Below are 13,626 nucleotides of genomic sequence, written 5' to 3' on the forward strand. Positions count from 1 at the left end.
TATATATATATATGTATATATATATATATATATATAGACATATTAACATATATATATATATAGACATACATGTAAATATATATATATATACATATATATATACATACATGTATCTATATATATATATTTTTCATTTTATTATTTTTTATTATTATCATTATTGTATATTATTATTATTATCATTTATATCATATATATACACATACACTCACAACCAATGACGTCCTCATCGGTGCCTCTACAGGTCTTTCACAGCTGCTCTGATAAGGTCTTTGGATAAGGCGAGTACATTGTTGCACTCACTGCCGCCCCACGCACACGGCACCGTGCGCCTTTGTAGAGGTAGGTAAGCTCTGCACACACGTTAGCGTTGCTGTAGCTTTCTTATCAATACGTGCATATACGTATATATCTATACCATTCCTATTGCTATGCATATGTATGTGAGGCGAATTTTCTATATCGCGCTATTGCGGCGCGTGTCTTTTGTCAGACACGCCTCACTCACCATCTATTAATAGCCTCACCACCATCCCGCTTTGTCCCGGCATAGATGCCTTGCTGAAGCGCCTGCCCCCATTCCAAGTGGTAGTGGTGGGTGCACTACAGAGCAGCCAAACACAGTACTTGCAAAGCCTTAGCGCTGCAGATGAGGACGAGCGCAAAGGCGCTAAGCTAGTCTACTTGCGATCCTTACAACTGGTATGCATGGGCGTCTGTGCAGTAAGGGGATATGTGCGTATGTTTTAGGGGTAGGAGATCTGTGAGTATGTGAAAGTGTGCGCGTTCGTGTATATGTATGAGGTTACGACTGGCCTGAATGGACACACGTGCGTCTGTACGTGAGGAGATCTGTGTGTATGCCAAATTGTGCGTGTAACGTAGCACTCTTTCTATTGGTTGATCGTACATTTGTATAGCACTGTTTCTATTGGTTGATGGTACATATGTATAGCACTCTTTCTATTGGTTGATGGTACATTTGTATAGCACTCTTTCTATTGGTTAATGGTACATTGTATAGCACTCTTTCTATGAAGTTTCCTTTCTACCTCGAACGGAAACAAATATGAATCCAGACAATAGTCTCTCTCAACTTCATTGTGTCTCACCGATTTAGGACAGTTCTAGCCCCAAACTGCAATTGTACGTCAAGTCATGTTAACTCGATACATTTCAGGTCCGACGATATATCAGGTGCTTCCCCGACAGCATCAAGGTCAATCGCTACGACATGGGCAAAACCATACCGACCGAGATGTTCGGTACCACGTTTGACACGCATGTGACTGGGACTATCCTATCAATGCTGTTGGAAGGTAGTGAGTGGGAGTGTGTTATAGCATCTGCAATTACTAACGCTAGACACAGAGACGTCAGTGTATAGAAACAGGTCAATATCAGTGCAGAAAGAGACCCTGGGCATATAGTGCAGATGTGTATCCTTGTGCATGTCGATGGATGTACCCGCAAAATCAGAGTGTGTTACAAAGTGCTGCGTGGAGGTAGTCCGTTCATCTGCCGCTCATATACTTGTCACACATGAGTGTATGTCCAGATGTATAGCCACTATGCATCAGTGATATAATCGGACGTCGCAAAGTGAGTCACATTGATATACATATACAAATACAAATACACATACATATATACATACGCATACACAGTACACATGCACACACACATACACATACACATTACATACACATACACATACACATACACATTACATACGCATACACATACACATTACATACACATACACATTACATACACATTACATACACATACACATTACATACACATACACATTACATACACATTACATACACATACACATACACATTACATACACATACACAATACACATCCACATCCACATTATATACACATACACATTACATACAAAAACACATGCACATACAAATTCACATTCACATACACATACTTATGCATGTTTGGTACCATTTTTTATCCACTTTCCTGACACCCCTCTCAGCCCCAGACGTCAAATGGGCATACCAACGGCGCAGTGGATCGTATGCGTCACTGCTTGGGCAATTGATAGAACTTCTCATTACCAGCACACACGCCACAGTCTACGCACTGACACGGCAACTGGTTACCAAGGTAACGTGTCGTGTAGGTAGATGTGTTGTTGATAAAATGGGTATGTGTATGTGGTATGTGTTCATGAGCTCTGTCTGGTGCCACCGTCGTTATGTGGATAGTGGTGAGATAGTGTATATGTGGGCTGTAGATATTCTTTGATGGTGCATATATATATAGATATAGATAAAGACATAGATATAGACATAGATATAGATATAGATATAGATAAATATATATATATATGTAGTTTTATATATATATAGTTATTGTTTTAGATTCAGATTTAGAGTTTTCTATATATAAATATATAAGTATATGTATATAAATGTATATATATAGATATATATATATATATATATAGTTATTTGTTTAGTATTAGTATTAGTATTATATATATATATATATGTATATATATATATATAGTATTATATATATATATATATATTATATTTCTGTACCCTATACCGTAGTATGCATGTTAGGAGTTTATATATTTTGGCAGTGCATTTGATATCTTTTCTCGTCTGAAATTTTAATCGTTCAAAAGTTTCGTTTATACATGCACTTTCAGGAACGTCGTTAAGGTTGCTTACCTTATCCAACTGATGCCAATTCACATCGCGATTGTTAGCGATTTCCTCGCAAATTTCCTCACAAACTTCTGCGCTATCATTCATTATAGTTGATGGATGTGCCCTCACCGCATCTAAGTGAACATGGAATGTTGTTATTTTGACTATGAAGCAATAGCTATACCAATTATCAATATGCACCACTAGAGAGTATTATTTAGTATCTGTAGTGAATACAGTTTAAATTGTTCAACTGACCCAGTTCGTGGTATTTATAAATTATTGGAGCAACGTGATTAGTTGCTGAATCATGATGTCAGTCATGTCAGGTTGTCAATTATCGCGCGATTATATTTACCTAATGAATCCCGCCTTTTTCTGCCAGTGGTCATATATGGTATGATGATTCCGAACTTCTAATCTATAAATACTCGCACCTGTAACAGGCCAACCTTGTTCGAATTTTTACCGCCCGCTCGACTCCGAGTGACCGAGTCCCGACCTAATCTCATAACGTTCAACGTACTAACGTTAAAATCACTATTGTACATGTAAATTAGACTTTTGATTCGAAGTGGTCCAATCCATACTTCGTCCCAATTTTTCACGACAACATGAGGTGTAAATAAATAGTGATTCACAGCCTCACATGTTTGTCATTGGCTATAAAGCGTCATGTGTTCTGATTTGTCAATGAAAGAACATTTATATTTTATAATTTATTCGAGTGCATCTTATCTGTGAAAGTGGAACGTTTATGTTATAGGGTGTACGATATGAGATTAGGACTATTTTTTTTTGGACCCGAGTCCCGACTGTCGACAACGATCTATTTTGAGACTGAATATTTCCGCTCCATTTCTATTGCACGCGAAACTCACAGCCTGACTTTATGTACCCTAGAATTAAAGCCACCCCCACAAACACGTAAATTTATACAAAACCATCGATAAGCGAAACTAAACTAACACCTTCATCCATAATTATGTAAATATCACCTTTATTCATAACTTTAGCCATGATGCCTTTATTTGCACGGCTGCCGATCATCAGAAAACAATTCGTACTGAATATGAACACTATTTAATAAAGAAGTGAAATCAGTTCGTTTGCGAACCCATTTCGGGTAACTACTATTTCTTTCTTATACAATAGTAGTTACATATAGTGGCGATTCACAGCTTCCTGGCAGGGAACCAATCGACTTTAGCAGATAGACATTCACAGATAGATCTGGTTCTATAACAACTGCATATGTCACAGAGGGAGGCAATGGAGTCCCCACGATATCAATCTGTACCACTCGTTTATACGCTTAAGTGTGATCTTGACCTGTGCCTGACCGACATCCATTCACAACACAATTAACCATCGCCGTTGATATGTAGAAGAATGTGAATTTACTGTAAAACAGCATCTAAATACATTGGACGTGTAATTGTTGCGTTTACAGTTGATTACACATTATGTATTTATATAATTTATATTTAGTCGTGTATGTAACTCTGACATAAGTTGTTTAGAATGATGGAAACAGTAGCGCCCGATTTATTTGTACCAATTGAATTACCTTAATCTTAATTTATTGAATATCTGTTCGCCATTATATTTTTAGATTGTGGCAATATTGACAAATGATCATTAGAGCGGAACCACCATATATTAACAATACAAACATGCCCAATTGTATCAAGCATGACGACGACGTCTTGAGACTTGTCACTTGTCACTTGTCACTTGTCACTAGCCATTTGCCCGTGATCACTTGTGTTGAGATTTGAGAGTCAGCCGGCCTGTGAGAGTCAGCCGGCCTGTCCTCTTTAAAATATGGTTTTAATAAAAAAAAGAAATATATATATAGTCCGTTCAACTTCACAGGAGGACTGCCGATACACATAAAATAAATAGCTAAATAAAAAAATGAACGTGTACTGTTTAATTTTCAGAAGGCTATGTGTGTTCAAATGAAAAATTGAAAAAGGCAAGTATTTGGGCTACTGAAGTGTTGTAAATAGACTGGAATTGTTTATATAGAATATAGACGTTTCTCTCTAGTGTGCAGCAGTTAGTAGCCTTATCTGTAAAATTCTTCTATAGTGTATTAATAACAGTCAGTACTCCTATCTGCAGGCTACCTATAGTGCTCACTAGATGTCTACATCCTGAGTTTTCCAGACGGATATAGTGTTTCGAAACTTTATTGCGATTGTTGGCTCTATTTATAGCGACGAATTTGCAGAATTGTGTATGAAACGATTCATTGCCTCTCAATTCATTCGTGAGAACTAGTATTTGTTTCTCCTCACGATCGATTGTATTTGTTAAATTAATGGCACATACTATAGAGTAAACTATGCTAATTCTCCCCATACCCCAATACATTATGTTCATATTCAACGGCATGGGCCGTGAATGAATTAGTGTAAAAGTACAAGACCAATCACCTGGTCATGTTTGTCATTTCATTCTATCCATCAGATTAGCTGTACGATATATTAGCTGTTGGTGTGCTGTTAGATGCACAGGATTGTGCCATTGCGCCTTGTCGTGGACTGTGGCCGACCGCTTACAACTATCTAATATTTTTGTCTCCATCTGTTAATTGCATCTCATATTCCTACGAACTTTAGTCCTTCAGTGATTTTTCAAAGTTCTTCGACTTTCAAATCTCACACAAAGAACGAGAGGGACTTGATCATGTCGTACGAATTTTTAAGTTCGGTCAACAGGGCGAGTGGGCTTACATATACATTGTGTTTTCAATCTCAACGACAAGGTCATGATGATCTAAAAACAATAATAAAAATAATTTCTTGCTGATCTGACAAAGATAACACACATGATGATGGAGAGAGACGACGTCTCGAGCTCACTACAAACAAAACGTACAAGTCTGTGGTATTTTAACACATGTATGAAATATATTATATTGTGTACACGTGCATTCACGCCATTAAAAACGATGCGTCGCAATTGGCACGTGCGACGTACGGGGATAAAACAAATAATATTGGAGTGGAAAAATGATAAAAAATCCTCTGTTGGCGTATTCGTTATTGGGGTGTGAGACTGTAGGCCCGCCTGTGAACTGTCTAGGTCAAATTTGGCCAATCAGATTCATTATTATAATTAGAGTTTAACACACGCGTAATAGAAAACGAACTGAAAATGTATTTAGAATAGTGTTTGTATTTTGGACGTGGTTGGTTGGTACAATGTCGTAAATTATAGCAAACCAAATCATCAGATTGCGGTCCGTGACAAAGCAAAAGAAATAATGAACCTGCCCCATCTGGACTGTTGGTCATGCATTAATATTCATACAATATACCGAAGTACCGGCGTACACACTCTATAGTAACACTGTACACATAATTCATTCTTGCCACCGCGGAAACTAACGAGTGTTCAGAGCACGTATACATAGGTGGATATATAAGTTAAGTGTATCATGGCACCTAAGGGTAAGGGAGGGGCCAAGGCGGCCGCTCGTCAGGCCAAGCTTGATGACAAGAAAAGTAAAAAGGCAGCGTCAAAAGCTGCAAAAGAGGATGTCGCGGTTATCTCTGATATTGTAATGACCGGAGAGTCGGCTGTGCAGAATGCCCAGTCGCGTGATATCAAGTTTGTGAATTTCTCGCTGATGTACATGGGTCAAGTTCTTATCCAAGATACCAATCTCGAGTTAAGTATGGGACGTAGATACGGTCTCCTGGGCCGCAATGGATCAGGAAAGTCGACTTTCTTGAAGGGTTTGGCGAACCGTGAGGTACCTATTGGAGATCACATTGATATCTATCACTTGGATAGAGAAGCCGAGCCAGAGCCTGTGAACGCACTACAGGCGGTTATCAATTTCGTCCAGAAAGAACACGAGCGTCTAGAAAAGGTATGCGATTGATTGTGCTTGTGTGGTTTTGCTTTTTCGTTCTTGCGTTGGAATACCCAGTTCTCCTGGTTTCTGACACAAATATTCCATCTCGTGGGCCATATATTCCATATTAGATGAATGGCCCGTTGTTTTTAGGCCAAGTGCATGTGGTGTAACAATTCAATAAACCAATGTGACTTCTATCGGGGTCTTGTATACTTCTGCGTCTCGCTTGTCGCAGAGTACCTTGGTGTAAAAAGAAATGCTCTGCGAGATTGATGCATCAGTTATCTAAGTAGGCCTCATTTCATTTCAGTGCATTTTGTGAGTGCATCTCTTTACTGGTTTAAAAAATGAATACACTCGTGGTTAGAGTGTCATGGTTATTAGTGTAGTAAGTCTATCTTATGTGACCGTAACTTTTGTACGTCTATTATTTGTTGTGATCATCGTTTACTCGTACAATGAATATAATTGTTATTTCGCCCACTCGAATGACTTTTATATACGCCTTGTGCGTTTGTGCTCAACACGTACATTCTGTACTTTTATCCTCACACAGGAAGAAGAGTCGATCATGGAGACCGATGGACCGGATTCCCCTCTGCTCGATGATATATATAGACGTCTGGATGAATTAGATCCATCCACATTCCAGAAGCGCGCTGGTGAGCTGCTATTCGGATTAGGTTTCAGTCATCAGATGATGATGAAGGAGACCAGAGATCTGTCCGGTGGTTGGCGTATGCGAGTGGCCCTTGCACGTGCCTTGTTTGTGAAGCCTACCCTTCTACTACTGGACGAGCCAACGAATCATTTGGATTTGGAAGCCTGTGTGTGGTTGGAGCAGTATTTAAGTACGTATGACCGTATCCTGATTGTGGTGTCGCACTCTCAAGATTTCCTGAACGGTGTGTGCAATAACATGATGCACCTCACCCAAGATAAGGAGCTGATGTACTACGGAGGCAACTACGACTCGTATGTTAATACGCGTAAGGAGAACGAAGTCAATCAGATGAAGCAGTACGCCAAACAGCAAGAAGAGATCAAGAACATTAAGGATTTCATTGCTACCTGTGGTACTTATGCCAATTTGGTGCGACAGGCCAAGTCGCGTCAGAAGGTGTGTAATTATGATATACTGATTGTATTTTTATACCTTTTTACTTTTTGTTATTGCTGTTTTCTATCATAGTAATTATCGTTTGTATTTGGACCTCTTGTTTGGCGTCCCGATCGACTTATAGGGTAGAAATTGTGCTTAGTGTCCTTCATTTTATCGAGTTCACTCGGTGTGGGTTGAGACCACACTGGTTCATCGGCTGTGTTGTAACAGCTTGTCTCCAATCGATATGCATGAATTTTTATTCTCTATGTATTCTCGGTCGTCACAGCTACCTGTTATAATAAGTTACTTAAATGCTGACATAGCGTATTCATTCTGTTTGCGTAGATCTTGGACAAAATGATTGCTGATGGTCTGATTAAGAAGGTTGAGGAAGAGGGCTGTGTGCCTCTGTCCTTCCCCGATCCCGATATCCTGACACCCCCCGTATTGGCCTTCAATGACGTTGGTTTTGCGTACAATGGCAAGGAAGAAGATATGTTGTACAAAAACCTGGAGTTTGGAGTAGATCTTGACTCCCGTATTGTACTTGTGGGTCCCAACGGAGCAGGAAAATCCACTCTTCTCAAGCTTATGCAGGATGAGATCTCACCCACCAAGGGTACCATCAACCGACACACGCATCTGTCTATGGCGCGATACCATCAGCACTCGACGGACCAGTTGAATCTTGATCAGACACCCATCGAATACATGCGCACAGAGTTCGCGGATTTGAACCTCGGTATTGATGTGTGGAGGCAACGCCTTGGAAAGTTCGGAATCACTGGAAAGACTCAGGTGTCGGTAAGTTTCTCTTCTATTCTTGTACCTTTTTTTTCCGAGTTATATGGTTTGTTAAAAATGGGTCAAACACTACTACGTTATATTTAGTTTTGCGGATGATAGAACTGGCGCTTTACTATGTATGAGTATCACGCTTTGACATCGCCTATAACCTTTTTTGCAGACCATTTCCACTATGAGTGACGGGCAAAAGAGTCGTCTGGTATTTGCCTGGTTAGCCGAGAAGAAGCCGCACCTGCTTCTATTCGATGAGCCTACCAATCACTTGGATATGGAAGGTATCGATGCGCTTGCCAAGGGTATTAATATGTTCAAGGGCGGTATGGTACTAGTATCGCACGATTTCCGTCTGCTGCAACAGGTCGCGAAGGAGATCTGGGTATGCGATAAGAAGACGGTGAAGAAGTGGCCTGGAGATATTCTGAGTTACAAGAAACATCTGCACGATGTAATGAAAGATTACGTTGCACCCACCTCAGGATAAATCAAAGCTTATGCGATTGCGTAGGCGTTAGTGAGTGGTGTTGGCGTTAGTGAAAGCGTACGGCGCCGAGAATTGTGAGGATTAGGTTCTCATGGTGTGAACATAGGAAAGCTTCGGGTGGTGAGCTTCGATGCCATAACCGTATAGATTGTATACGGATATGAAGCACAGTTGTCGTGTATTTGTGGGAAACAGAATAGTATTTAACTACGTCTTGTACAGGTTGGGATGTTCCCACCCACAGAACACGATTTCTTGATATGCGATATGAACCGGACTAGTGTATATTTAGTTATAAAAGAGTTACGTTGCTCCATTTATCGAGATGTACATTCTTGTTTTGTTTTTTTTCTGACTATGGAGTATTGGTATGTTCCATCTATTTATTTTACCTCTGGTTTTCTGTACTTTAGAGTACCTTCATGTCACTCGGATGTTGCAACATCGCACCTGTCTGTGCCTCTGAGAACGCACCTGTTCATCCAACACAGCACATGCAGCAGAATCCAGGTATTGTATCGCAACACCAGTCGATTGCTTAAAACGACTGTCGAGCATTCGATCTGATAAGTGCCAGAGTGAAATAGTCTTGGGAGAATAGTTGGATCTTATGACCACGTCAAGTCTAAGAATAGCTGGTTCAGCGCAACCTACGACTTAAACACGTGAGCTTTGACCTTTATTATATCATAGTCTCATGCACTTCGTGAATGCATCATTGTCCATATAGTGAAATGCAGTATAAATACAATGTAGGTATATCTCGGTACTCTCGAGTATTTGGTTTTCCTTGTTCGTCGCAATTCTGTACCCGAGCAACGTTCCCTTGACGTCCTGGATTTACCAGATCAAAGCAACCTACATCTATGGTAGGGACTTAAATAGTCACCTATCTAGTTTTGTTTATTTATTAGTGCGACATTGTCGTGATTCGTCGAGATCGTACGTTGCACTAAGTGTGGCAGACATAGAAAGTAGTAAGTGAATCGATAGCACAAGGCCCCCATGGGTTATACAATCCTAAACAGCCTCCATGTCTTCAAAGATAGGTATATTAGTGCTTATAGTTTATTTTGAATATGCTCTTGTGTGTATTGCTATGTTGTGCTACATGCATCAAAATGGATGCAAAGCTAGTGAAGTGATGGTACATAGTGGGGTCGACATTTTTATTTATTTGCAAGTAGTCGCCAGAGACCGCCAGCATAACCCTCTATATTGATTCGACTGAAAATGTAATATTGGCTTCAAGAAGGTGCAAGTACTTTCACAGAGACCCCAATTCAGAGGACCATGATACTTGGTCTGATGGCCTGGATACCCACTTTGCTTGAAAATTGGATGTAAATACCACTTTCAACTTCCAGCTGAAATGTCAGATGAGAGATGTCAGATTGAGATGAGAGGTTGGCAACAAATGCCAGCAACCCCGTATCAGGTATACTGGCCAATTAAAAACAGCATAGTAATCAATTTCATCACTCCTACCAAATGGTTTTATTTAATTTTGAACGCTAATTCCCTCAGTTTTTACTTTTGTGTTCAATTTTTAGAAGGCTATGTGTTTACTTTTTAGTTATGTTAAGACCATACTTCTCCGACCGCCTGGACTTTTTATGGGATCCACGACTCGCCTGATGGGAAGACAGCTGCTGCGATTCACAAAAAAAGAAAAACACTTGCGATCGACCTTTTTAAAACTACAGATAGTTGTGGCCGTGTAATACCAGCAATTTTGTAGCTCACAAAATTACCTCAAGCGCTGTTTCCCCAGTTGTTCCTTGGCGATAATAAATTGGTGTTCGCCGGGCTCTGATGTGCTTCCGATTTTGCATGGCCGAACTTTCCAAACTATAAATCTAGAGTTATGCGGAACTGCTTGTCATATCACTACCACCAACACAGTAAGCATGTTTATCGCACGTTCATTCATAGTACTAACAGCAATTGCTCTAGTGTCCTTACGCGGATCCAAGGCCCAACCTGACCAGCGAGGCCCACTAACCTGTAGATACCGTGGTGATAACTTCGCCAACGGTGACCGCGTTCCCGGGCAGACATTAACTTGTACTTGTAGAAAAGGGCGCTGGGTAGATTGTCGCAAAAATGAAAAAGAAGAACAAACAGAGGGGCCATGTGAACATCCGGATGAGGTCAAAATGCCGAAAAGTATGGGGCCTTTTCCTGGTGCACAAGTCAGTGCTCTTCGGTACATGGACAACTTCGATGCCGAGGATTTTGTGTTCGACTTTTCCGATTTTGAAACCGGAGTTCGAGTAGACTCCGACGGCAATGGTGGTTCATCGCAGCCAGCTAATATTAACACCTTCCCAGTCGTGCAAGTGGCCAATATGGCACAAACTCGATTCCGTATTGCGCCGTGTGGTATCAATCTTCCCCACGTTCACCCACGTGGTACCGAGTCCGCCTACATGATTGAAGGCGAGCTGACAGTAGGTAAGCAATTTAAACTCTTACGTTTATTCAATCGGATCTGATATGGTAAATTCGCCTACATAAAGGGTCACAATTTTGAACATATGTATCATACCTCAATATCTCACACATATTTCATCATTTACACTATAGGTTTCGTTATGGAAAGTGGACGAACCGTTATCAACGATATCAAGGCCGATCAGTCGACTTTCTTCCCTCAAGGCCTTTTGCACTACCAGCAGAACATGGGCTGTGAACCCGCCGGATTTATCTCCATATTGGATAGTTCTGACCCTGGACTGCTCGTGATTGCAGCCGCCGTTGCGGGGTTGCCCGAGGAAGCAATCGCAGCTGCGTTTGATGAGGACGAGGCCTTCGTGGCACAAATGCGCATGGGCCTTCCAAAAGTCCCTGCTCGTGGCAGAGCAGAGTGCTTGGTTCGTTGTGGTCTTCCATTAAACACCCCCCTAAACTAAATTCAACTCTTCGCTGACAATTTGAACACTCGTGTATTTATCGGTATTTTTAGTAAGCCTTTTTAGTGGGTAAAAACAAGTACGCGTACAATCATCAAATCAGCCTAGAGGCAACTTGGTACACCTATACCAAAAATAAAGCATGTCCACGAAGGAGTCATTGTGAACACTTTTGGCAAGCAATATATTTGATATAAGTTATACTTTGATAGAAGAAAACATACATTCGTTCAGTTTACGGTGCTGTAAAAATATACAAATGTACACGATCGCGCGCTCTTAATATTTTATAGCCATCACAGGATCCGATACAAGTGAGAAACTTATGTAATCCCAGGCATACAGATACGCTGGTGCATAGAACCGAATGAATGGATTATTGAATGCGCCAGCTTTCTGCAACTTTGATGGAAACCATCAATTATGTCTATCTCTCGGCAATCTGCGATAGTACAAAATGAAAAGTGTCAGCGATATTCATTTGGCAATCGAATCATGAATTCCAGGTAAATCTGTACAATTGTACGGACACAAAAAAGATAACAATCAATCCTTCGATTTCGTTGGTCTTTTTGAGACATTCTTTTCTAAAGTTAAAAATATGAGTACGAAGTGGACGTCTCAGTATCTATTGAAAATACGGGAATCGGTTTTTAATAGCACCGTCACGTACACTCGTAGATGCATTAAACCGTAGTGGCAACTGCAAAAGAGATGTGAATGTATTGGTTATGTGACTAGAAACATAAGAAATTCGCCTGTGTGTACTATGTATACACCTAATTGAGACGCGCAAACTTCAGTGCGGGTATAAAGCGTGAATAGAAACAAAAATAAAATTTACCTTCACCACCTAATAAGTTGTCTCGCATTTGAAATTCACAACAGTAAAAGCTTGCGCACGTGTATGTTGACATTAGTCGCTATCGACATGCTGAAATGCATGTAAATATATGCATCGCCTGCTTGCTCAATTTAGAAGGCTATGGTATACATATTTTCCGAGTTCAGAAGAAAGTGCAGCATACATTGTATACAAATACGATATTTTCGCCTTGGCATTGTGACGGAAGAATTGCTTACGTCATCAGTTGGTTGTCTCATGTGGTATTTCCCCCCTTAAAATTTGATATTTAACTGCACGTGCCGTGTATTACCATCTTAACTTTTTACTGATAAGGCTCTACCGTGCAGTGCATGGAAGTCACTATCTGCTCAGTTCCTTAGTATAGCTGAATGTATGCTCTTCCTAACCCATCCGGATAGATCGGTGCTATCGAATTGTAATACATGCCACAGTCTTACGATCATTAAGGAAATCGGCGAGGCATCGATAGTCACTACTATAGCATAAAAGCGTGCATAGTGCCGTATAACCAATTGACCGTTTGTACAGTATGGGCCGAAGTACGAAAGGTGCGGTGCCAGTCAAGAAGGAAACATTGACTGCGCTGCAGTTTCAAAATGCTCTTCTTGGGAATAGTAGTGAGCTCATCCGAAATTGTAAGCTTCGAGCAGTATGTGGGATTGATGTCTATTGCAGCAGAGATATGCCACGTGTGCATAAAGTTTGTGCCTACATACTTGTGTATATATATATAAGACAACTCTATGTGATCAACAGGCTTAGTTTCTGTTCATGGCCTTCCAATAGTTAAACACGCACACACACACACACACACACACACACACACACACACACACACATGTGTACGTGTACTACACACACACACACACGTACACACACACACACACAC

The 13,626-nt window shown here is 40.5% G+C and overlaps 3 protein-coding genes across 3 annotated transcripts in view; all 3 read left to right on the forward strand.

Annotated features, from left to right (window-relative positions):
* The window catches only part of SARC_01851 (hypothetical protein), a gene marked incomplete at its 3' end in the record, with an annotated part of 7,900 nt that extends 5,074 nt beyond the window's left edge, over nucleotides 1-2,826 (forward strand). Inside the window, exons 5-9 of the mRNA XM_014304402.1 lie at nucleotides 245-342; nucleotides 554-702; nucleotides 1,181-1,319; nucleotides 2,000-2,170; nucleotides 2,795-2,826. Of these exons, the coding sequence (XP_014159877.1) occupies nucleotides 245-342; nucleotides 554-702; nucleotides 1,181-1,319; nucleotides 2,000-2,170; nucleotides 2,795-2,826 (589 nt within the window). The remainder of the gene's footprint in view (nucleotides 1-244; nucleotides 343-553; nucleotides 703-1,180; nucleotides 1,320-1,999; nucleotides 2,171-2,794) is intronic.
* Nucleotides 2,827-6,052: 3,226 nt separating this feature from the next.
* Nucleotides 6,053-9,328, forward strand: SARC_01852 (ABC transporter F family member 2). Its single transcript, XM_014304403.1, has 4 exons — nucleotides 6,053-6,573; nucleotides 7,118-7,681; nucleotides 8,012-8,470; nucleotides 8,634-9,328. The coding sequence occupies exons 1-4, from the start codon at nucleotides 6,136-6,138 to the stop codon at nucleotides 8,952-8,954; spliced, it is 1,782 nt and encodes a 593-aa protein (XP_014159878.1). The 5' UTR covers nucleotides 6,053-6,135; the 3' UTR covers nucleotides 8,955-9,328.
* Nucleotides 9,329-11,113: 1,785 nt separating this feature from the next.
* SARC_01853 (hypothetical protein) lies at nucleotides 11,114-11,869 on the forward strand (the record flags this gene model as incomplete). The annotated part of the gene is made up of 2 exons (XM_014304404.1): nucleotides 11,114-11,411; nucleotides 11,544-11,869. 2 exons carry the CDS (start codon nucleotides 11,114-11,116, stop codon nucleotides 11,867-11,869), a joined length of 624 nt encoding a protein of 207 aa, XP_014159879.1.
* Nucleotides 11,870-13,626: the final 1,757 nt, after the last annotated feature.

This window comes from Sphaeroforma arctica, assembly GCF_001186125.1.
Source record: "Sphaeroforma arctica JP610 unplaced genomic scaffold supercont1.78, whole genome shotgun sequence".
Classification (NCBI taxonomy): domain Eukaryota; class Ichthyosporea; order Ichthyophonida; genus Sphaeroforma; species Sphaeroforma arctica.